The sequence below is a fragment of the Zea mays genome, chromosome 7 (assembly GCF_902167145.1).
Source record: "Zea mays cultivar B73 chromosome 7, Zm-B73-REFERENCE-NAM-5.0, whole genome shotgun sequence".
Lineage (NCBI taxonomy): Eukaryota > Viridiplantae > Streptophyta > Magnoliopsida > Poales > Poaceae > Zea > Zea mays.
The window spans coordinates 173,185,869-173,211,459 of NC_050102.1; the positions used below are offsets into that span (position 1 = coordinate 173,185,869).

Sequence of the window (25,591 nt, forward strand, 5' to 3'; positions counted from 1 at the left end):
CCCCAACATTCGCGGATTCCAGCCCCGCCTCCTCTCCCCCTTCCTTGTTCAATGGTCAAAACCCACACACCTCCCCCGCACGCAGTCGTCTTTTCCTCCCTGACCCGCGTTCCTTTATATATATTTCCCCCCAATTCCACCACCACCAACCTCCTCTTCGTCCTCATCAACCCCTGCTCCCCCGCCGTCGCCTGCTGTTCCGTGAAGGACTAGTAATCCATCGGTCCACTGCCTCAGCTATGTTGCAGCTCGCGGCGCGGTCGCTGCTGCTGTTCTTGCTCCTGGTCTCGCCAGCTGTGGCTTCAGCTGGCATCGCGAAGCTCAACTCCTCGTCGCCCCTCTTTGGCATCGAGTTCCCGCCGTTCAACACCGCCGTCGCCGACACCGGCTGCGACAGCAAGTTGGGTGCAGCCGAGGACGCGGCGGATGAGCAGAAGCCGGCGAGCCCGTCCTCGTCGCTGAAGCTGCACATGACCCACCGCCGCGGCGCCGAGGGGGGCAGGACGCGGAAAGGTTCGTTCTTAGATTTGGCCGAGAAGGATGCGGTCCGCGTCGAGGCGATGCACCGGAGAGTGGCGTCCTCGTCCTCGTCTCCGCGGCGTGGGCGGGCGCTGTCGGAGTCGGAGCGCGTGGTGGCGACGGTGGAGTCCGGCGTGGCGGTCGGGTCCGCCGAGTACCTCATGGACGTCTACGTCGGCACGCCGCCGCGGCGCTTCCAGATGATCATGGACACCGGCAGCGACCTCAACTGGCTGCAGTGCGCGCCGTGCCTGGACTGCTTCGAGCAGCGCGGCCCGGTGTTCGACCCCGCCGCGTCCTCCTCCTACCGCAACCTCACCTGCGGCGACCCCCGCTGCGGCCACGTGGCGCCGCCCGAGGCGCCGGCGCCGAGGGCGTGCCGCCGCCCCGGGGAGGACCCCTGCCCGTACTACTACTGGTACGGGGACCAGTCCAACAGCACCGGCGACCTGGCCCTCGAGTCCTTCACGGTCAACCTCACGGCCCCGGGCGCGTCCAGCCGCGTGGACGGCGTGGTGTTCGGGTGCGGCCACCGGAACCGCGGCCTCTTCCACGGCGCGGCGGGCCTGCTGGGCCTCGGCCGCGGCCCGCTGTCGTTCGCGTCCCAGCTCCGCGCCGTCTACGGCGGCCACACCTTCTCCTACTGCCTGGTGGACCACGGCAGCGACGTCGCCAGCAAGGTGGTGTTCGGGGAGGACGACGCCCTGGCGCTGGCGGCGCACCCGCGGCTCAAGTACACGGCGTTCGCGCCCGCGTCGTCGCCGGCGGACACGTTCTACTACGTCAGGCTCACGGGCGTGCTGGTGGGCGGCGAGCTGCTGAACATCAGCTCGGACACGTGGGACGCGAGCGAGGGCGGCTCCGGCGGCACAATCATCGACTCCGGCACCACGCTGAGCTACTTCGTGGAGCCGGCGTACCAGGTGATCCGCCGCGCGTTCATCGACCGGATGAGCGGCTCGTACCCTCCGGTCCCGGACTTCCCGGTGCTCAGCCCGTGCTACAACGTGTCCGGCGTGGAGCGACCCGAGGTGCCGGAGCTGTCGCTGCTGTTCGCCGACGGTGCCGTCTGGGACTTCCCCGCGGAGAACTACTTCATCCGGCTGGACCCGGACGGCATCATGTGCCTGGCGGTCCTGGGCACCCCGCGCACCGGCATGTCCATCATCGGTAACTTCCAGCAGCAGAACTTCCACGTCGCCTACGACCTGCACAACAACCGCCTGGGCTTCGCGCCGCGCCGGTGCGCCGAGGTGTAGCCGCCGCCGAGAGCCTGCCCGAGAGGACCAACAATTCCAACTCGGTCCTCGGCTTGATTGAATGCATTGGGTGTAGATACTTTTTGGTCAAAGTATAAAGTTTTGTTTTTTTTTTCTCTTTGCACTTTTCAACGAGGAGAGAAGATAGGAACGTTGTAGTGCTAGAGCCTAGAGGTCGTTGCAACGGGAAACACGGGATTTGAATAAATGGCTAAAATTGAGGATTGCAAAAACACACGAATTTCATATGTGGTGTTTGAAACACAGAATTTGAAAATCGAGGACCTTAGACTAATACACAGTATTCTTTGGCAAAATACGTATATAATTAAAGATCAAGTCATTATGTCATCCACTAATTTGTTGTGATTTTTTAATGCCTCGTTTCTTGTCCTTTTCGTCTTATGGAGACGAGGATAAGCCGATAAGATGGCTAAGCTGCAAATACTTGTTGCCTCTCCATGCATGGTTGCTTCTCCTTTCTTGCATCTTTCTTATATATCTTTGAGCCTCGTACGGGTGACGGCTAGTGTCTGCAACTGCAAGCCATGGCCGTGACCACTGCTCCTCCGGGCATGTCCACAGGCGGCATGTCGGCGACAACCTTGATGCCGTACAACCACAACCAGCGCACGGAGACGGTGTGGCGGACTGGCGGGGCACCTTGCAGAGCGCGGGGAAAGGAGCTGCTGGCGCGCGGTGGTCTATCGCTGCCTCTAGATGCAGTTGGGGAAGGAGATGCACGCAAGGTCATCAAGGTCGTCGCTCGTCAGTGGAACTAGTGAAGTCCGTCATGAAAATGGCTCTTCGATCGCTATTAGCAAGTGACCAGTCCATCCTTTTACGTAGGAAAGGGACGCGTGGTTCCTATCATCCAAACGCATGGTGACGTGAGCAAAATGGAGGAAAGTCTTGTTCTTTTGAAATTTATGGCTAATTTAGAAACACCATTCTTCCAATAGATTTTTATTTTTCTAAAGAAAAAAGTTTATTTATTCTTGAGAAAATAGGAATCCTTTTAAAAATGGTGTTCCTAAACTAGCCTTTATACAGAAAAACTCCATTTCAAAACGGGACCTACACCGATAAGACAAGATTCCGTCTCTGCACATAGCGCTAGCGCATCGAGTATCGATGGTAAATTTTAGCAGCTCATGCAAAAGAGGCCCGCCCGTTCCTTCTTGGCCTTCTCAGTGGCTTCTCTGAGCCATTGGTTTCCTCTTGACGTCAAAATTCAAAAAAGATGTCCGAGTTAAGAATTATGGCACCTATTTGGCTATTCGAACATCTGCATAAAGAATCTGTACATGATATGAGAAGAAAATAACCTTGTATAAATGTAGACCAAAACATACATATATGAAGCCTCAGGCAGCTTTTGCTAATACTTTATCAAATGAAATTTACATTGTCGGTAGCTTCTCAATGGAGCGAGGCTAAGCTGACAGCTATATATGGCATTTAGAGGTTTCAAACTCATATCTCTACTACTTTATAAGCATGTAGTGTAGGCGTTCACACCCATGTTCTGCCTTCGACGCTCTCTCGCTCGCGCTCCGTCAATCACACAAGATGCCATCGATGTCGCCCGACCCCCGTCCGCCCCAGATCGGATCCCGCCCCATCATCGGCTCCCTCAACCCTTCACTCTCCTCCTCACCGCCCCTTCCCCAGCCTCGGTGGCCAGCGCCGCCCATCCCAGGCGCGACCATCGCACCCCAGCCCGACCCTACGCCATGGCACACACGCCCTTTCTCGTCCTCTCGCCTCCAACCCCTACGCAGCCCGTCGCGTCGGCCTATTTTTTGGTTAAGTGTAGAGTTTAATCTTTTCTATGTGTAATGTGTATAGGGCATGGGAATTCCTTGGGAAATCTTGCACTGTATACTGCTATTGGAGGTGTACAGCCATCCGCTGTGGGTACTTAACATGCGATGTCAGTGGGTTCAGGAGAGCCATGCTAGCATCGGAGAAGCCGCCGCCGGCAGTGGTCGTGGAGAAAGTGGGCAACGAAGGTGGAGGAGAGGGTGAGGGTCTCTATGATGCGATCGTGATTGTTTCGACCGTCGTCCAACATTAGGAGCATCGAGTTTGAGGTGACCTACCTCGACGACGACACATGCGTCACCCACCCACCCGCTCATAGCTCTTTGCAGCTGACCACAGTTATAGGCGATGGTCTACACACCACCAAAACAGCAGGAATCAACGCGAGCTGTCAGAAGCGTCTATCAGAAGCAAGTGCTCTGTCAGAAGCTACCCTAACACATCCGCACAGTTTCAAGCATTCCATAATAGCAGAATTAAGTATGTAGTATATCTGAGTACTGATGCCTTGCACATATTTTTCTGCAAGTTAAATTCACCTCCTTTTTTGGTCCTAGGATTAAGGCAGAAATTGGTGGGTTTATTAATTTTGTATTTTCCAGAATACTATGAAGTATGTATTATCTGTCAACCAGCTACAAGTTGCAGATTTGTGTTTCCGTGATACTTTTATTGAAGATTTGTGTTTAAATTTTACTCATCCAGGTTATCCTGATTATGTGCTTAAAGAGGGTGAAGGAGGCACAATTGTAAGTGATGAAGTTCCATATTAGCGTGTATTATCTTGATGATTTCACTTTGCATTTTTTTAATCTATTAGTATCATTTGCAGGTCAATATTTATAATTTAGAAGCATATATTACTTTGGTAGTGGATGCTACAGTTTAGGCAGGGATAAAGTGACAGGTTGAGGCATTTAGATCAGGGTTTAATCAATTTCAACCTCATTGGCATTGCTTTAATACAATCTATATTAATTCCACTTGTTCTGATTTTGTTTTGTTCAGTTAACTCCAATAATTCTTGTGTATTTTAATGTTTCATAGGTTTTTGGCATGTCATCCCTCCTCATATTTTCACCTCAAGAACTTGACTATCTAATATGTGGCCAACAAGAAATTTGGGAGGTAATGTTATGCACTCTTTATCCAGGTTATTATATGTAAAATTGTGGCACTAAATAAACCTTGGAATCTGTAGTCTAGAATACCTGGTGCAGTTACATGGATGTTAGGATATAAGATTGCTATAGTTTTATCCAAGGTGATTTTGTACTTAGATTTTATAGCGAATCCAAGTTACATGTAGAAGATAATACAAGGGAACCCTCAACACCTTTCTTAGTCAATAGGAGTGGATGATCACAATGTTCTACTCTAGCACGGTGACGGGGGCATCACAATGTCCTACTCTAGCGCGCAGCTCGCAGAGGGCATGTGGCCACAGTTCACTAGCCGTTGAGGAACGTGAGTTCATGGTTGCCTTGACCGGTCGGGGCATGTGGCTCATGGAGGCGCAGGCTACGTGGATCGTCAGGGAGCAGGCCGCTCTTTATGAGGGAAAAGTTTGGTAGGAAGGCTTCCGTAGTTTATCAACTAAGGGAAATAATTATCCGTATTTGATATGTGATTCTTTGACTTTTTGATTTGATGTCAATCTAATTATAACTGTTGTGATAACTATTGACATATTTTTCTTTTTCCAATTGCAGCGCTACTAATATTTTATGGCATGCAACATTACCTGCCAATAGCTGGTTCACTTGTCTTTGTTCCTTTGATACTCGTACCTGCAATGGATGGTTCTGATGTATGAAGATTTCCTTCTTTTCTTAATTGCACTTATTTACACTGAAAACCACCTTCAAATGATGAATTCATTTAATGTGGCAGGAGGATACCGCAACAGTCATCTCCACCATGTTATTAGTCTCTGGTCTTACTACAATACTACATACTTTTTTGGGTTCTCGGCTTCCACTGATTCAAGGAAGCTCCTTTGTATATTTGGCTCCAGCGTTGGTAATTGCAAACTCCGAGGAGTTCAGAAATCTTAGTGACAATGTATGATTCATCCCAAAGCCCAAGTTACTTTACCTGCACCTTTTGTCCTGCATCATATGGGATTTCTGAGAGATTCAAATGGGGTGACATCATGTAGTATGTCAAGCTCAACTTATTGTTGGATATAAATGCCAGTGCATTTAGGATCCAATTTGGGGTCTGTTTGAAAAGGGGAGATCCATCGGAGCTAAATCACTTGGAGGATTCCTGGGACAATCTCTTCTTTTTGTCTACCAGGTGTTCAGATAATGGTGCAAAGTGCAGACAATGGAACTTGAGATAACTTTGGTGTCTGGCCTTAGAAGTTGATAGTAATTTCTTATAAACCTTGCAAATTGACATGATAGCACAGAAGGAAGTAAACAAAAGAGCTCTTTCATAAAGTATATGTGCTGTGAGCTAAATTAGTAAATTTTGACATATATTCCAAGCTCTTTTGTACCCATGAATAAAGTCAATTGGCGGTTGAATTTGCCTGCCCTCATCTATTGTCAGGGTGACACTAACCTCATGTGTATGAAGACTACCAAATACCCATGAACCACTGTCTCTCATAGAAGGGCATCAGTTTAGGAACTTTTTTCATCTTTACTCCCTAAATCCCTAATGATCCTGGTTCTATTATAAGGATACAAAGGAGATCTGCTTTGACCTACATAGCAGCCAAGATCTTCATGTAACAATGTGTTGATGTTGATCCAATTCCCGTTGATATTTCCTTCGTAGTATGCGAGGTTTTGTTTTGGAATGGCCTGAGCTTGCATTGAACTATGTTTAACATTCAGTCAATCCTGCCATCAGGATTTAGCATTGTAGGTTGTGGGAAAGCTTTCCACTTTTATTAATCCAAACATTCCTCAGTTAACTTAAATGTGTTTCGTTTGATATGCAGAAATTCAAGCACATAATGAGGGAACTACAGGGGGCTATACTTGTTGGTTCAGTATTCCAGATAATATTAGGATACACTGGTCTTATTTCACTGTTTCTGAGGTATGTCCAGAAACACAAATGCAGAACTCTACAATCTAGAATACACCTCACAGAAACTGAATATGTTCAATGCCTGACTTCACAGGTTAATAAATCCAGTAGTGGTGGCACCAACTATTGCTGTAGTGGGTTTGGCATTTTTTAGTTATGGTTTCCCTCAGGCTGGCAGCTGTGTAGAAATCAGCATGCCCCTCATTCTGTTGGTTCTTCTGTGCACTCTGGTATATCCTTGCAGCTCTCTTTTGATGAACAAAACTTAATCGAATCTTGTCGTTTTGTCTCCTTGCCTGTGTTTTCTTAATACCTATTTGTATTTAAATCATTTTGACTGGGCATGTCCCCCCTGACTTGTATCGCTCTATATCTTACTAACTAATGTACTTATCCATTTCAGTACATGAGAAAAATATCCTTGTTTGGCAACCATATCTTCCTTGTCTATGCGGTACTTCTCTAATCCTCTCCCTTTACACCCTTAGTGCGGTGTGCTGACTACACTGGGATGTATGTATTGGCAGGTGCCCCTCAGTGTTGCAATTGTATGGGCTTATGCATTCTTTCTAATTGCTGGTGGAGCATATAACTTCAAATGCTGCAGCTCAAACATACCCAGTTCAAACATATTGTTGGATTCATGCAGAAGGCATTTAGAGACCATGAGGCGCTGCCGTACTGATGTTTCTACTGCGTGGAAAACTACTGCCTGGGTGAGGGTTGAGAGCACCTAGAGGGGGGTGAATAGGTGATCCTGTAAAACTTACAAACTTATAGCCACAAAAACTTGATTAGGAGTTAGCACAGTAATGCCAAGTGGCTAGAGAGGAGTCTTAGCAAAACACAATAACCACAAGAAGATCAACACAGATAGACACAGTGGTTTATCCCGTGGTTCGGCCAAGTCCAACGCTTGCCTACTCCACGTTGTGGCGTCCCAACGGACGAGGGTTGCAATCAACCCCTCTCAAGCGATCCAAAGACCTACTTGAATACCACGGTGTTTTGCTTTGCTTTACTTTATCCCGCTTGCGAGGAATCTCCACAACTTGGAGTCTCTCGCCCTTACAAATATGTTTCACAAAGAAGCGCGGAGTAAGGGAGGGATGAGCAACTCACACAAGACACAAAGATCACAGCAAATACGCACACACAAGACCCAGACTTGAGCTCAAGAGACTATCACGAGTTTCTCACTAGAACGGAGCTCAAATCACTAAGAATGTCGAACAAGTGCGCAAGAACGAAGTGTGAGTAATCAACTATGCTCAAAGAATGCTTGGATATCATCTCCATGCGCCAAGGGGTCCCTTTTATAGCCCCAAGGCAGCTAGGAGCCGTTGAGAGCATTGTAGGAAGGCAATTCTTGCCTTCTGTCGACTGGCGCACCGGACAGTCCGGTGCACCACCGGACACTGTCCGGTGCAGATTTCTTTCCTTATTTGGCGAAGCCGACCGTTGCAGATCCAGAGCCGTTGGCGCACCGGACAGTCCGGTGCACACCGAACAGTCCGGTGCCCCAATGTGACCGTTGGCTCGGCCACACGTCATGCGCGGAATCCTCGGCCGACCGTTGCCCCGGCTGACCGTTGGCTCACCGGACAGTCCGGTGCTTCACCGGACAGTCCGGTGAATTATAGTCGTACGCCGTTGATGGCTTCCCGAGACTGACGACTTCGCCTGTGAACGGCTCACCGGACAGTCCGGTGCTTCACCGGACAGTCCGGTGAATTATAGTCGTACGCCGCCGTCGAAGTCCCGAGAGCAGCAAGTTCGCCAGAGCCAGCCTGGCGCACCGGACACTGTCCGGTGCACCCAGACTGCGCAGACTTTGGCTGAACAAAGCCATCTCTTTTCTAATTCGATTTCTCCTGTTTCCAGCACTTAGACACAATACATTAGTCTATAAAACAATGTACTAAGTCTAGAAACATACCTTTTGACTTGATTTGCACTTTGTCCACCACTTTGCATAGATTAACACAAAAGCACTTGTGTTGGCACTCAATCACCAAAATACTTAGAAATGGGCCAAGGGCACATTTCCCTTTCAATCTCCCCCTTTTTGGTGATTTATGCCAACACAACAAAGAGCAACTAAAAGAAGTGCAATATCAATGCTAATGAGAACTCAAAAAGGTTTTGATTCAAATTTGGTATATATGGATCATACTTTGCCACCACTTGGTTTGTTTTTGTAAATCAACCTCAATTTCCTATCTCTAAGTCAAACACACTTATAGAGACATAAAGAGAGTTGTTCCAATAGAAATTGATCACAGTATCAAAAACTCCCCCTATTTCCCATAATCAACCATTCTCCCCACAAGAGACCAACTTTTGACAAGAAGAGCCAATAAGAGTATTTTGACAAAACAAAAGCTCTATTCTATTATTTTCAAAATTCTCAAGTGGTAGCTGATCCATTTATTGCTTTGGCCTTATTTTCTCCCCCTTTGGCATCAAGCACCAAAACGGGATCAATCTTGGCCCTTAAACCTCATTGCCTCACCAAAATCTTCACATAAGAGTACAAAGGCAATAAGAACATGAAGATGAGCTTGGAATTAGTTACCCTCTCATCGGAGTGCAGTGGAAGTCTTTCATGGTCCAAGTCCACCTTTTCCCTTTCAAACCTCCTTTGAGACTAAATTAAGAAAACTCAAACACATGGTTAGTCTCAAAGGGTCAAGTTGTAGCACATCTCCCCCTAAATATGTGCATCACTTGCAAATGGACTTGTGAGGTCCGGGGAGTGTTTGTACAACTTGAGCACCACAGTAAACAACAAAATGCATAAGGAACATGATCAAAGGCATAAACACATGTATGCTATAAATCAATCCAAGTTCCGCGAATCTAAGACATTTAGCTCACTACACAGCCTGCAAAAGGTCTTCTCATCTAGAGGCTTGGTGAAGATATCGGCTAGCTGGTTCTCGGTGCTAACATGAAACACTTCGATATCCCCCTTTTGCTGGTGGTCTCTCAAAAAGTGATGCCGGATGTCAATGTGCTTTGTGCGGCTGTGCTCAACAGGATTGTCCGCTATGCGGATAGCACTCTCATTGTCACATAGGAGTGGGACTTTGCTCAGATTGTAGCCAAAGTCCCGGAGGGTTTGCCTCATCCAAAGTAGTTGCGCGCAACACTGTCCTGTGGCAACATACTCGACCTCAGCGGTGGATAGGGCAACAGAAGTTTGTTTCTTAGAATTCCATGACACCAGGGACCTTCCTAAGAATTGGCACGTCCCCGATGTACTCTTCCTATCGACCTTACATCCAGCATAGTCGGAATCTGAATATCCAATCAAGTCAAAGGTAGACCCCTTTGGATACCAGATCCCGAAGCAAGACGTAGCGACTAAGTATCTAAGAATTCGCTTCACGGCCACTAAGTGGCACTCCCTTAGATCGGATTGAAATCTAGCACACATGCATACGCTAAGCATACTATCCGGTCTACTAGCACATAGATAAAGTAAGGACCCTATCATTGACCGGTATGCCTTTTGATCAACGGACTTACCTCCTTTGTTGAGGTCGGTATGTCCGTCGGTTCCCATCGGAGTCTTTGCGGGCTTGGCGTCCTTCATCCCAAACTGCTTTAGCAAGTCTTGCGTGTACTTCGTTTGGGAGATGAAGGTGCCATCCTTGAGTTGCTTCACTTGGAACCCAAGGAAGTAGTTCAACTCGCCCATCATCGACATCTCGAATTTCTGCGTCATCACCCTGCTAAACACTTCACAAGACTTTTGGTTAGTAGAACCAAATATTATGTCATCGACATAAATTTGGCACACAAAAAGATCACCATCGCAAGTCTTAGTGAAAAGAGTTGGATCGGCTTTCCCAACCTTGAAAGCATTAGCAATTAAAAAGTCTCTAAGGCATTCATACCATGCTCTTGGGGCTTGCTTAAGTCCATAGAGCGCCTTAGAGAGCTTACACACATGGTCGGGGTACCGTTCATCCTCGAAGCCAGGGGGTTGCTCCACGTACACCTCCTCCTTGATCGACCCGTTGAGGAAAGCGCTCTTCACATCCATTTGGAACAGCCTGAAAGAATGGTGAGCGGCATATGCTAGCAAAATACGAATTGATTCTAGCCTAGCCACAGGAGCAAAAGTCTCCTCAAAGTCCAAACCTGCGACTTGGGCATAACCTTTTGCCACAAGTCGAGCCTTGTTCCTCGTCACCACCCCGTGCTCGTCTTGTTTGTTGCGGAACACTGTAATACCCAATTTGTAAACAATCTGAAGGGAGTAGATCTCACTATGTGTTTTTGCCCCATACTCATTGTAACCTGGAAATAAAACCATTGCATCATATTGGATCTTTGTTTGTGCATTTAATAACATAGTAAAATTGATAAAAATATAATAATAGGTTGAGAATTGGGATTTAACCCAAAAGTGCAAATTGGGAGAATTGGAAATAAAACAGAAAGAGAAATACTATACAAAACCAAATAAAATTTAGTTATAAATAAATAATCACCATACCATGTTCAAGCTGAACATTTAATGTGAAGATGAATTGGCTACACATTTTGAATTGGAATTGAAATTTGAATTGGAAATAAACTTGAAGAAAAGAGGAGCAGAAAAATAAAAAGAAAAAAGGAAAGAAAATGGCAAAAATCTGCGCTGGGCCCAGTTCCTTATCTCAGCCCATTTGCCCCTCCAAGCCGCATGCCACTTCCTCACCCGCAGCCCTGTTCACGGGCGAAGCGCGCCTGGTGAGACTGGCCTGCGGGCCCATGTGGTCGGCGTACCACGAAGCGGAGACAACCAGTTGGTTCTCGCGGCGCATGCGGGCACTCGGGTAGTACCAATGACAAGCGGGCCCGTGTGTCGGGTCTTCTCCCTCCTCGCGATCACCCCGCTGGAATCGCGCGCAGCTAAAAATCCTCCGCTCGAATCACGGAGTCCGTTGTAGCTAACCGGCAAAATCCAGGCGGGCTGGGGATCCATGGCTCACGGTTTGTTAGGCTCGGGCAATTAGGGGATAAATACCGGGGGGTGACCTCGACACCGCAGTTACCTTGTCGTGGCCACTTCTCCCCTTCGCCCAGCCGCCATAGTGCGTCCATTTGTTCTGGTGTTCTCCGGTGAGGACATACTCAAGGATCCGGCCACGTACCCACCCCTTTCCCTCTGTCGACTTGGCCGATGATGCACTGACGTCCTCCTGGGCCTCGCCCTCTCTGTACTCTCTCCGTGTCTCTTGCCGCTCCGTCGCTCTACCGTCATCAGGGGGCTACGTGACTTCATTGCCGGTAATAATACCTCCTCAACACTCGCAATGCTATACACTTCAAGTTGTGCCTGTCAATTTTAGTAATCAAACCTCAATGAGCGATGTGTGGCATGCGTCGTCGACGCTCCACCGTGGATTTGGGCTGCGCCGTAGGCAGGGCTCTACACTTGACATCGGCCGAAATTATTTGCAGCATTGAGTTCGGAGAGTCGTCAATTGCGCGTGGGACGAGTGAATCGGGTTATGGCGTTCGTATGGGCCGGGTTTGTGATCTCCGGCGCGCGCGCCGCCGTGCGGTGTCTTGCGCCCCATGAGCCAGCGCCGGAGGAAGGCGAAGGCTCTCTGACCGTCGATACGAGATGAACGGATGTGATCTGATCGCAGGATACCGAGTCAATAGGATGATCTGGAACGTTCGTTTTGAATCAAACGCGCACGCTTCGATCTAGGTTCATAAAACTAGGGCCGTTGATCCTTGATCATGTGGTCTCGATGTCATACCGGTTCACGGGGGTTGTGGTTTAATCTGGGCGCTCGGCTTATAATCCAACGGCCTAGATCGTCGGATACCCCTTCGCTGCGCGCGCTTTTCAGAAAAGTCCTTATTCTTTAGGGAAAACAACCCGCGGTCCTCTCCTCGGGTTTCTGTGTCTTAGGAAGTTTTGCGCCAGGGCCCCTGCACTTTCCAGAAAATGGCGCCCAATCCAGTGAGAGCTGAAAATAGGAAATTAATATTAGAAATTGATTTTTAATACAAAAATAAATCTAGAAACTTGTTTAATTCATAGAAAATGCATATGAACTCCAAATTGGTCCATTCTGGTTCCTAAATTTTTGTAGTATTATTGTCTATCCATTGGTGCCTCTGTTTTGGCATGAAAGACTCATTTAAATTTATCTAATACTTAATCTTGTATTAAGTACATAAAAGCTTCAGAAATTCATATCTTAAAATCTGTAACTCCAAAATTAATAATTCCAGTTCCTATGATCTCATTTTAATGTCTAGTTTATTACTGTATATTTTATTTGCATGTTTGATGTGATGTTAATTTATGCTATGCTATGTATGTATTGTGTTGATACGAGTAGACGAGCAAGCCACTGTGGAATCTGAGGTTCAACAAGTAGAAGTAGCTGAGCAGGAGCTCGTTGAAGGCAAGTTGTGCCCTTGATCACTTCGTTTTACCCATTCATGTTCTTATTATTCATAATGATCTGCATAGGTTAATTTTGATGGGACCCAATAGGATACCCTAGATTTTGACTATCTTTATACCTTGTTCCACCCCTGGTTTTACTACTAAAGTTTTGGGTAGTTCATGCTATTGCTTTATGTGGATTGGGTATAGAGATATTCATCACTCATTGTTATACTATTTATTATTATCTGTTTTATTCTTTAATGTTCATGTTAAGATCATTATGTTAATGGGAACATGGAGCGACCACCCGGGAAAACAGTGCTACCACAAGGGTTTAATGGGACGCCCTTGGCTGATTAACTAGGAAAGCTAGTGGAGGTCTTCCTTACCCGAAAGGGGCAAGGGCAGTAGGGGAGTGGTCAGTGTAGGGAGGTCCTTGGTTGATTTTGCTGCGATGGCGGTCAGGCAAAAACCCTGCACTGGAGCTTCCTATAAACTGTAGCGGGATTTCTGAAGCTAGTGGAACTTTGTAAAGGCCTCGTAGTGTTACCCTGCCTCGCCTCCTCGGTAGAGGTGTATGGGATTGGCCGTCTCTTGGCAGATGGGTAACATGACTTGTGGGTAAAGATGCGCAACCTCTGCAGAGTGTAAAACTAGTATACTAGCCGTGCTCACGGTCAAGAGCGGCTCGGACCCTCACATGATTAATTATGGAACTTAAATTCAATTTGACATTTGCATCGCATTTGGGATTATTTTACTATTACTTTTTTTATTATTATTAAGGTTTGGTATTTACTTACACTTAGTAATTGCTAATAAAATTTTGACCAACTTATAAAAGCAATGCTCAGCTTCAGCCTTTATTTCCTTGATCAGCCTTACACTTCATGAACTCCCACCTTTGGTGAGTTCATGCCACATTATTCCCCACGACTTGTTGAGCTATGAACATTTGTGAGCTCACTCTTGCTGTCTCACACCCCCCCACAGGAGAAGAACAGGTGGTCGAAGAGGAGCCGCCTAACACTGAGGCATTCGACTTAATCTAGGTGGCGTTTCTCAGTCGACATTGGCGCCGACGATCCTTAGTTCGTTTTACATTTATTCCTTTACTTTGTAATAAGTCTTCCGCTATGTAATAGTTACTCTGATGTTTTATGACATTTATTTCTATACACTCTGTTATTATATATGTTGTCTTCTTGGCGCATGTATGAGATGCACCCGGTTTTGTTCCTTAAAGCTCGGGTGTTACAGAAGTGGTATCAGAGGAAATGTGGACCGTAGGACGAAACCTAGATAGAAATGGATAGACCCTTACCTACTTACCTTACTCTAATTCTTTCTATACTTATCTTGATTCTGTCTCACCCTCTACTGTTCTACTTTAATCATTCTTACCTTCTCTACTCTAAGACAAGATGGATTTCACACCTTGGAATTCTTACCCCTATGACATTTCTAAGAGATAAGAAGCCTAAGACAAAATCAAAACTATTTTCTATATTTAAAAATGTTGTTTGATTGTTCTGATGAAAAATGCTTGATTTGCTTCTTTGATTGATTGAAATATTATATATGGGCATCTTAGTATGTACCACCATAAGGTATTGGATTAGCTTTAGTAGGAAAAACATTAATCTGCTTAGCTAATAAATCCCCCAAAGTAACACGATTCGTAATTACTGCCTTGTCTGCTACTCTCTCTTACCATATATATCTAACTCAGATGGTCAATACCAGGAGGGGTGGTGGAATTGATTTGCCTCCTAATCGACACACTCGAAGGATATATAGACAACCTCAGCCACAACCAGCAGGGATGAATCCTCCTAATCCTCCACCAGGCGGAGTTGATCCACTGATGGCAGCTCAGATGGTGGTGATGCAGCAAATGGCAGACACTATGGCGGATATGCGTGCCCAGATGCAGCAAGAACGCCAGGAGATGCGTCAGGAAAGAGAAGATATACGCCAGGAGTTGCGCCAGGAGAGAGAGGAAATACGCCAGGAGAGAAGAGCGCAACAACAGCAGCAACAGCAACAAGTGCCACTGCCTCCACCACCACCACCAGTTCCACCCCGAGATAAGCATAGGGAGTTCATGAGTCATATGCCACATACATTCGCTAACTCACCTGATCCACTGGACGCGGATGACTGGCTGAAGTCCATTGAGAAGATGCTGAATATTGCACAATGCACAAACCGGGAGAAAGTTCTTTATGCCTCAGGTCGTCTGACATGTCCTGCTGCTGACTGGTGGGATTCTTATACTGCTGCCCATGATGTTGCTGATACTATTACTTGGGCAGAGTTCAGTACGCAGTTCAGAAACTACCATATTCCAGCTGGTATGATAAAGATCAAGAAGAAGGAGTTTCTGTCTTTGAAGCAAGGCAACATGTCGGTTAGCGAGTACAGAGACAAATTCATTCAGCTGTCGAGATATGCTCCGGAAGAGGTTGCTGAAGATGAGAGGAAGCAGGAGCATTTTATTGAAGGACTTAATGGGCCACTACAGTATGCTCTTGTGGCACACACATTTCCATCATTTCAGAGGCTACTGGATAAGGCTCTTGCTATTGAACACAAGCGTGTTCAGCTGGGAGATTTGAAGAGAAAGGCTATATCTCAAGGACAAGGAAGCAGCAGTGTTCGTCCTCGCTACAGTTCACCCCAGGGTACACCAGTTCGCACTGGCGGAGGCCAGCGCCTAGTTCAGCAATCACCACTGAGGACTCCACCTCCTCGACAGGCTACCCCCACTGGCACCCCGATGAAGTTTTCAGGACAGAGTTCAGGCACTACTTATTTCAAGTGTGGGAAGACTGGTCATTATGCAAATGTCTACCCACAGAGGATTGCTACTACTCCAGTTCAGAACAGGCAGCAAACTCCAGGATCTAGCAAGGGATATTCTATTGCCAAAGTTAATCAAGTCAGCATTGATGCTACTCCGGATGGTGGGGACCTCGTACTTGGTATGTTTTATGTTAATGCAATTCCTGCAACCATATTATTTGATTCTGATGCTACACATTCATTCATGTCTGCTAGATATGCCAACACAAATGAAATACCACTGCTAAATATGAGAAAACCAATGATAGTAATTACACCTAAAGGGCCTGTTGAGGCGAATCAAATGACACGTAGATTGACATTGACCATTATGGGTAGAGAATTTGGAGCTACTGCTATAATATTAGAGTCAAGCAGTATAGATCTGATCCTTGGTATGTCATGGCTAAGAAAGGCAAAGGCTGTTATAGCATGTGGTAGAGGTACCGTAGAACTCACTACCACCAAAGGAGAAAGATTTCAAGTTAATATTGCAGTAACCTCCTCATCCATGCGTGCAATGTTCTTTATACCTGAGGAGTTTGTTGGTGACAACATCCAGGTGGTTAGAGATTTTCCGGATGTCTTTCCAGAGGAGTTACCAGGGATGCCACCTGATAGGGAAGTTGAGTTTGTTATTGATCTCTTACCTGGAACCGCTCCTATTTCTAAACGGCCATATAGGATGTCCGTAGAGGAGTTGAAGGAACTTAAGAAGCAGTTAACTGAGTTACAGGAGGCGGGGTATATTCGTCCGAGTTCCTCACCTTGGGGAGCACCGGTGTTATTCGTACAGAAGAAGGATGGATCGCAACGAATGTGCGTGGACTATAGATCACTTAATGATGTCACGGTGAAGAACAAGTACCCATTACCCCGTATTGAGGATTTATTTGATCAGATGAGAGGAGCCAGGGTATTCTCGAAGATTGATCTCCGATCGGGATACCATCAAATGAAGATTAGACCCTCGGATATTCCTAAGACGACTTTCTCAACCCGATATGGATTATATGAGTTTACTGTTATGTCATTTGGATTAACCAATGCACCGGCTTATTTCATGAATTTGATGAACAAAGTGTTTATGGAGTATTTGGACAGATTCGTCGTGGTGTTTATCGACGATATTCTGATCTATTCTAGGAATGAAAGTGATCATGAACAACATCTAAGGTTGGTGCTACAAAAGCTGCGAGATAATCAACTCTACGCTAAGTTCAGTAAGTGTGAGTTTTGGATTGACAAGGTGCCATTCCTTGGTCATATTATTTCTAATGGAGGAATAGCAGTGGATCCTGCTAAAGTGAAGGAGATTATGGAGTGGAGAGTGCCCACTACAGTTACTGAGATTCGGAGTTTCTTGGGACTCGCAGGATATTATCGGGGATTTATTGAAGGATTCTCTAAGATTGCTAAGCCTATGACCTCACTTCTGGAGAAAGGAAGAGAATTCAAGTGGGATGAGAAATGCCAAGAAAGCTTTGATCAATTGAAGGAGAGATTGATGTCTCCACCAGTGTTGGTAATGCCAGACTTACAAAAAGGATTTGATATCTATTGTGATGCCTGCGGCCAAGGATTGGGATGTGTGCTCATGCAAGAAGGACATGTGATCGCCTATGCATCTCGTCAGTTGTGGAAACATGAATTGAACTACCCCACTCATGATTTAGAGCTGGCAGCAGTTGTGCATGCACTTAAGATTTGGAGACACTACATTATGGGAACTAAGTGCCAAGTATACATGGATCATAAGAGCTTGAAGTACATATTCACTCAGAAGGATCTCAACCTTAGGCAACGCCGTTGGTTGGAACTTATTAAAGATTATGACTTGGAGATTCATTACCACCCGGGCAAGGCAAATTTGGTTGCAGATGCCTTGAGTCGGAAAGAGCATGTTCATTCCGCTATTGTTGTCCAGCTACCCAATGAATTAGCAAAGGATTTTGAGAGACTCAACCTGGGTATAGTTACTCACACTGAAGGAGTCACCATTGAATTGGAACCTACCTTGGAGCAAGAAATTCGTAAAGGCCAAGTGGGTGATGCTAAAATTCAAGAGATTAAGGATCTTATTACTGAAGGTCGAGTTCCAGAATTCACGGAGGATGAGCAAGGCACTATATGGTTCAAAGATCGGATGTGTGTTCCGGAGATTGATAGCCTTCGTGAGACTATATTGAAAGAAGCTCATGATTCTGATTACTCAATCCACCCTGGTAGCACTAAGATGTATCAGGATTTGAAGCAGAAGTATTGGTGGTATGGACTGAAAAGAGATGTTGCTGCCCATGTGGCTAAGTGTGATGTATGTCAAAGAGTCAAGGCCGAACATCAGAGACCAGCTGGACTATTGCACCCATTGAAGATACCTGAGTGGAAATGGGAAGAAATTGGTATGGATTTCATTGTTGGACTACCCCGCACTCCAGCAGGATATGACTCTATTTGGGTAATTGTGGACAGATTGACAAAAGTGGCTCATTTCATACCTGTGAGGACTAATTATACGGGAGCCAAGCTAGCAGAATTGTATATGACTCGGATAGTTTGTTTACATGGAGTACCTAAGAAGATCGTGTCTGATCGAGGATCACAGTTTACTTCTCGATTTTGGAAGAAGTTGCATGAGAGCTTGGATACAAAGTTGAATTTTAGTTCAGCCTACCATCCTCAGACGGATGGACAGACAGAGAGGACTAACCAAGTGCTGGAGGATATGTTAAGAGCTTGTGCTCTTAAACATGGAGGAAGTTGGGATAAGAGTCTACCGTATGCAGAGTTTTCTTATAATAATAGCTATCAGGCCAGTTTGAAGATGTCACCATTTGAGGCTCTGTATGGCAGAAAGTGCAGGACACCACTGTATTGGGATCAAACTGGTGAAAGACAGTTCTTTGGGCCTGCACTTATACAAGAGGCAGAAGAACAAGTTCGAATGATAAGAGAAAATTTGAGAATTGCACAATCCAGGCAAAAGAGCTATGCTGATAATAGAAGGAGACTACTGGAGTTCAAGGAGGGTGATCATGTCTATTTGAAGGTGTCACCACTCCGGGGTATGAGGAGATTTAAAGTTAAAGGAAAGTTGTCCCTCGCTTCATTGGACCTTTCTTGATCTTAAAGCGAGTGGGAGAAGTTGCATATCAACTGAAGCTACCCGATCACCTGGCAGATGTACATCATGTATTCCATGTGTCCCAGCTAAAGAAGTGCCTCAGGGTACCTGAGGAGCAGCTACCACTGGAGGACCTTAATGTTCAAGATGAACTAACTTACGCAGAGTATCCTATCAAGATTCTAGACACTTTGACTCGAGTTACAAGGAATAAGGTGATAAAGATGTGCAAGGTACAATGGAGTCACCACGGAGAAGATGAAGCTACTTGGGAGAGAGAAGAAGAGCTTTGCATAGATTTCCCCCATCTTTTCCCTAGTCCTTCCTAAATCTCGAGGACGAGATTCTTTCTAAGGGGGGTAGGATTTGTAATACCCAATTTGTAAACAATCTGAAGGGAGTAGATCTCACTATGTGTTTTTGCCCCATACTCATTGTAACCTGGAAATAAAACCATTGCATCATATTGGATCTTTGTTTGTGCATTTAATAACATAGTAAAATTGATAAAAATATAATAATAGGTTGAGAATTGGGATTTAACCCAAAAGTGCAAATTGGGAGAATTGGAAATAAAACAAAAAGAGAAATACTATACAAAACCAAATAAAATTTAGTTATAAATAAATAATCAGCATACCATGTTCAAGCTCTACACATTTTGAATTGGAATTGAAATTTGAATTGGAAATAAACTTGAAGAAAAGAGGAGCAGAAAAATAAAAAGAAAACAAAAGAAAGAAAATGGCAAAAATCTGCGCTGGGCCCAGTTATAGATGTCCAATAAGCACGAGGCCCGCGAACCCGGCACGAAGCCCGCTGTTTGGGCCCGGTCCGAGCCCGGCACGACCCGGTTATATGCGGGCCCGGGCCGGCCCGGCACGAATAAGCGGGCCGGGCTCGGACAGGAAATTAGGCACGGTGGTCTAGCCCGGCACGACCCGTTTAGCTCTAAGCTCGTTAAGCCCGCTTTTTTTACACTAAAATGTGTTTTTCGGCCCGCATAGCTCGCTTTTCGGCCCGCTTTTTTCGTGCTAAACGGGCCGGCCTGACCCGTTTAGGCCCATTGCGGGCCGGGCTCGGACAAGAAATTGAGCCCGCGTGCTTACTCGGCCCGGCCCGGTTTTCTAATCGTGCCTGGCGGGCCGGGCCCAAAACGGGCCGGGCTTCACCGGGCCCGGGCCGGACCGGGCCGGGCGGCCCGTTTGGACATCTCTAGGCCCAGTTCCTTATCTCAGCCCATTTGCCCCTCCAAGCCGCATGCCACTTCTTCACCCGCGGCCCTGTTCACGTGCGAAGCGCGCCTGGTGAGACTGGCCTGCGGGCCCATGTGGTCGGCGTACCACGAAGCGGAGACAACCAGTTGGTTCTCGCGGTGCATGCGGGCACTCGGGTAGTACCAATGACAAGCGGGCCCGTGTGTCGGGTCTTCTCCCTCCTCGCGATCACCCCGCTGGAATCGCGTGCAGCTAAAAATCCTCCGCTCGAATCACGAAGTCCGTTGTAGCTAACCGGCAAAATCCAGGCGGGCTGGGGATCCTTGGCTCACGGTCTGTTAGGCTCGGGCAATTAGGGGATAAATACCGGGGGTGACCTCGTCACCGTAGTTACCTTGTCGTGGCCACTTCTCCCCTTCGCCCAGCCGCCATAGTGCGTCCATTTGTTCTGGTGTTCTCCGGTGAGGACATATTCAAGGATCCGGCCACGTACCCACCCCTTTCCCTCTGTCGACTTGGCTGATGATGCACTGACGTCCTCCTGGGCCTCGCCCTCTCTGTACTCTCTCCGTGTCTCTTGTCGCTCCGCCGCTCTACCGTCATCAGGGGGCTACGTGACTTCATTGCCGGTAATAATACCTCCTCAACACTCGCAATGCTATACACTTCAATTTGTGCCTGTCAATTTTAGTAATCAAACCTCAATGAGCGATGTGTGGCATGCGTCGTCGACGCTCCACCGTGGATTTGGGCTGCGCCGTAGGCAGGGCTCTACACTTGACATTGGCCGAAATTATTTGCAGCATTGAGTTCGGAGAGTCGTCAATTGCGCGTGGGACGAGTGAATCGGGTTATGGCGTTCGTATGGGCCAGGTTTGTGATCTCCGGCGCGCGCGCCGCCGTGCGGTGTCTTGCGCCCCATGAGCCAGCGCCGGAGGAAGGCGAAGGCTCTCTGACCGTCGATACGAGATGAACGGATGTGATCTGATCGCAGGATACTGAGTCAATAGGATGATCTGGAACGTTCGTTTTGAATCAAACGCGCACGCTTCGATCTAGGTTCATAAAACTAGGGCCGTTGATCCTTGATCATGTGGTCTCGATGTCATACCGGTTCACGGGGGTTGTGGTTTAATCTGGGCGCTCGGCTTATAATCCAACGGCCTAGATCGTCGGATACCCCTTCGCTGCGCGCGCTTTTCAGAAAAGTCCTTATTCTTTAGGGAAAACAACCCGCGGTCCTCTCCTCGGGTTTCTGTGTCTTAGGAAGTTTTGCGCCAGGGCCCCTGCACTTTCCAGAAAATGGCGCCCAATCCAGTGAGAGCTGAAAATAGGAAATTAATATTAGAAATTGATTTTTAATACAAAAATAAATCTAGAAACTTGTTTAATTCATAGAAAATGCATATGAACTCCAAATTGGTCCATTCCGGTTCCTAAATTTTTGTAGTATTATTGTCTATCCATTGGTGCCTCTGTTTTGGCATGAAAGACTCATTTAAATTTATCTAATACTTAATCTTGTATTAAGTACATAAAAGCTTCAGAAATTCATATCTTAAAATCTGTAACCCCAAAATTAATAATTCCAGTTCCTATGATCTCATTTTAATGTCTAGTTTATTACTGTATATTCTATTTGCATGTTTGATGTGATGTTAATTTATGCTATGCTATGTATGTATTGTGTTGATACGAGTAGACGAGCAAGCCACTGTGGAATCTGAGGTTCAACAAGTAGAAGTAGCTGAGCAGGAGCTCGTTGAAGGCAAGTTGTGCCCTTGATCACTTCGTTTTACCCATTCATGTTCTTATTATTCATAATGATCTGCATAGGTTAATTTTGATGGGACCCAATAGGATACCCTAGATTTTGACTATCTTTATACCTTGTTCCACCCCTGGTTTTACTACTAAAGTTTTGGGTAGTTCATGCTATCGCTTTATGTGGATTGGGTATAGAGATATTCATCACTCATTGTTATACTATTTATTATTATCTGTTTTATTCTTTAATGTTCATGTTAAGATCATTATGTTAATGGGAACATGGAGCGACCACCCGGGAAAACAGTGCTACCACAAGGGTTTAATGGGACACCCTTGGCTGATTAACTAGGAAAGCTAGTGGAGGTCTTCCTTACCCGAAAGGGGCAAGGGCAGTAGGGGAGTGGTCAGTGTAGGGAGGTCCTTGGTTGATTTTGCTGCGATGGCGGTCAGGCAAAAACCCTGCACTGGAGCTTCCTATAAACTGTAGCGGGATTTCTGAAGCTAGTGGAACTTTGTAAAGGCCTCGTAGTGTTACCCTGCCTCGCCTCCTCGGTAGAGGTGTATGGGATTGGCCGTCTCTTGGCAGATGGGTAACATGACTTGTGGGTAAAGATGTGCAACCTCTGCAGAGTGTAAAACTAGTATACTAGTCGTGCTCACGGTCAAGAGCGGCTCGGACCCTCACATGATTAATTATGGAACTTAAATTCAATTTGACATTTGCATCGCATTTGGGATTATTTTACTATTACTTTTTTTTATTATTATTAAGGTTTGGTATTTACTTACACTTAGTAATTGCTAATAAAATTTTGACCAACTTATAAAAGCAATGCTCAGCTTCAGCCTTTATTTCCTTGATCAGCCTTACACTTCATGAACTCCCACCTTTGGTGAGTTCATGCCACATTATTCCCCACGACTTGTTGAGCTATGAACATTTGTGAGCTCACTCTTGCTGTCTCACACCCCCCCCCACAGGAGAAGAACAGGTGGTCGAAGAGGAGCCGCCTAACACTAAGGCATTCGACTTAATCTAGGTGGCGTTTCTCAGTCGACATTGGCGCCGACGATCCTTAGTTCGTTTTACATTTATTCCTTTACTTTGTAATAAGTCTTCCGCTATGTAATAGTTACTCTGATGTTTTATGACATTTATTTCTATACACTCTGTTATTATATATGTTGTCTTCTTGGCGCATGTATGAGATGCACCCGGTTTTGTTCCTTAAAGCTCGGGTGTTACAGAAGTGGTATCAGAGGAAATGTGGACCGTAGGACGAAACCTAGATAGAAATGGATAGACCCTTACCTACTTACCTTACTCTAATTCTTTCTATACTTATCTTGATTCTGTCTCACCCTCTACTGTTCTACTTTAATCATTCTTACCTTCTCTACTCTAAGACAAGATGGATTTCACACCTTGGAATTCTTACCCCTATGACATTTCTAAGAGATAAGAAGCCTAAGACAAAATCAAAACTATTTTCTATATTTAAAAATGTTGTTTGATTGTTCTGATGAAAAATGCTTGATTTGCTTCTTTGATTGATTGAAATATTATATATGGGCATCTTAGTATGTACCACCATAAGGTATTGGATTAGCTTTAGTAGGAAAAACATTAATCTGCTTAGCTAATAAATCCCCCAAAGTAACACGATTCGTAATTACTGCCTTGTCTGCTACTCTCTCTTACCATATATATCTAACTCAGATGGTCAATACCAGGAGGGGTGGTGGAATTGATTTGCCTCCTAATCGACACACTCGAAGGATATATAGACAACCTCAGCCACAACCAGCAGGGATGAATCCTCCTAATCCTCCACCAGGCGGAGTTGATCCACTGATGGCAGCTCAGATGGTGGTGATGCAGCAAATGGCAGACACTATGGCGGATATGCGTGCCCAGATGCAGCAAGAACGCCAGGAGATGCGTCAGGAAAGAGAAGATATACGCCAGGAGTTGCGCCAGGAGAGAGAGGAAATACGCCAGGAGAGAAGAGCGCAACAACAGCAGCAACAGCAACAAGTGCCACTGCCTCCACCACCACCACCAGTTCCACCCCGAGATAAGCATAGGGAGTTCATGAGTCATAAGCCACCTACATTCGCTAACTCACCTGATCCACTGGACGCGGATGACTGGCTGAAGTCCATTGAGAAGATGCTGAATATTGCACAATGCACAAACCGGGAGAAAGTTCTTTATGCCTCAGGTCGTCTGACATGTCCTGCTGCTGACTGGTGGGATTCTTATACTGCTGCCCATGATGTTGCTGATACTATTACTTGGGCAGAGTTCAGTACGCAGTTCAGGAACTACCATATTCCAGCTGGTATGATAAAGATCAAGAAGAAGGAGTTTCTGTCTTTGAAGCAAGGCAACATGTCGGTTAGCGAGTACATAGACAAATTCATTCAGCTGTCGAGATATGCTCCGGAAGAGGTTGCTGAAGATGAGAGGAAGCAGGAGCATTTTATTGAAGGACTTAATGGGCCACTACAGTATGCTCTTGTGGCACACACATTTCCATCATTTCAGAGGCTACTGGATAAGGCTCTTGCTATTGAACACAAGCGTGTTCAGCTGGGAGATTTGAAGAGAAAGGCTATATCTCAAGGACAAGGAAGCAGCAGTGTTCGTCCTCGCTACAGTTCACCCCAGGGTACACCAGTTCGCACTGGCGGAGGCCAGCGCCCAGTTCAGCAATCACCACTGAGGACTCCACCTCCTCGACAGGCTACCCCCACTAGCACCCCGATGAAGTTTTCAGGACAGAGTTCAGGCACTACTTATTTCAAGTGTGGGAAGACTGGTCATTATGCAAATGTCTGCCCACAGAGGATTGCTACTACTCCAGTTCAGAACAGGCAGCAAACTCCAGGATCTAGCAAGGGATATTCTATTGCCAAAGTTAATCAAGTCAGCGTTGATGCTACTCCGGATGGTGGGGACCTCGTACTTGGTATGTTTTATGTTAATGCAATTCCTGCAACCATATTATTTGATTCTGGTGCTACACATTCATTCATGTCTGCTAGATATGCCAACACAAATGAAATACCACTGCTAAATATGAGAAAACCAATGATAGTAATTACACCTAAAGGGCCTGTTGAGGCGAATCAAATGACACGTAGATTGACATTGACCATTATGGGTAGAGAATTTGGAGCTACTGCTATAATATTAGAGTCAAGCAGTATAGATCTGATCCTTGGTATGTCATGGCTAAGAAAGGCAAAGGCCATTATAGCATGTGGTAGAGGTACCGTAGAACTCACTACCACCAAAGGAGAACGATTTCAAGTTAATATTGCAGTAACCTCCTCATCCATGCGTGCAATGTTCTTTATACCTGAGGAGTTTGTTGGTGACAACATCCAGGTGGTTAGAGATTTTCCGGATGTCTTTCCAGAGGAGTTACCAGGGATGCCACCTGATAGGGAAGTTGAGTTTGTTATTGATCTCTTACCTGGAACCGCTCCTATTTCTAAACGGCCATATAGGATGTCCGTAGAGGAGTTGAAGGAACTTAAGAAGCAGTTAACTGAGTTA

At 46.1% G+C, this 25,591-nt stretch overlaps 2 protein-coding genes across 2 annotated transcripts in view; both read left to right on the forward strand.

Annotated features, from left to right (window-relative positions):
- Positions 1 to 223: 223 nt before the first annotated feature.
- LOC100272542 (Eukaryotic aspartyl protease family protein) lies at positions 224 to 2,006 on the forward strand. The gene has a single exon (NM_001147010.1). It carries the CDS (start codon positions 240 to 242, stop codon positions 1,776 to 1,778), a length of 1,539 nt encoding a protein of 512 aa, NP_001140482.1. The 5' UTR covers positions 224 to 239; the 3' UTR covers positions 1,779 to 2,006.
- A 320-nt stretch (positions 2,007 to 2,326) lies between these two features.
- LOC103634383 (nucleobase-ascorbate transporter 11) overlaps positions 2,327 to 25,591 on the forward strand; it is an 84,329-nt gene continuing 61,064 nt past the window's right edge. The window contains 13 exon segments of the mRNA XM_020541750.1: positions 2,327 to 2,546; positions 3,686 to 3,805; positions 4,311 to 4,354; positions 4,438 to 4,473; positions 4,653 to 4,733; positions 4,807 to 4,869; positions 4,958 to 5,072; positions 5,318 to 5,415; positions 5,499 to 5,669; positions 6,562 to 6,662; positions 6,748 to 6,883; positions 7,057 to 7,107; positions 7,181 to 7,369. Coding sequence (XP_020397339.1) covers positions 2,327 to 2,546; positions 3,686 to 3,805; positions 4,311 to 4,354; positions 4,438 to 4,473; positions 4,653 to 4,733; positions 4,807 to 4,869; positions 4,958 to 5,072; positions 5,318 to 5,415; positions 5,499 to 5,669; positions 6,562 to 6,662; positions 6,748 to 6,883; positions 7,057 to 7,107; positions 7,181 to 7,369 — 1,425 coding nt within the window.

Bases quoted from the DNA above. Each gene is read 5' to 3' on its own strand.
- LOC100272542 (NM_001147010.1), top strand. From the start codon at position 240: ATGTTGCAGCTCGCGGCGCGGTCGCTGCTGCTGTTCTTGCTCCTGGTC.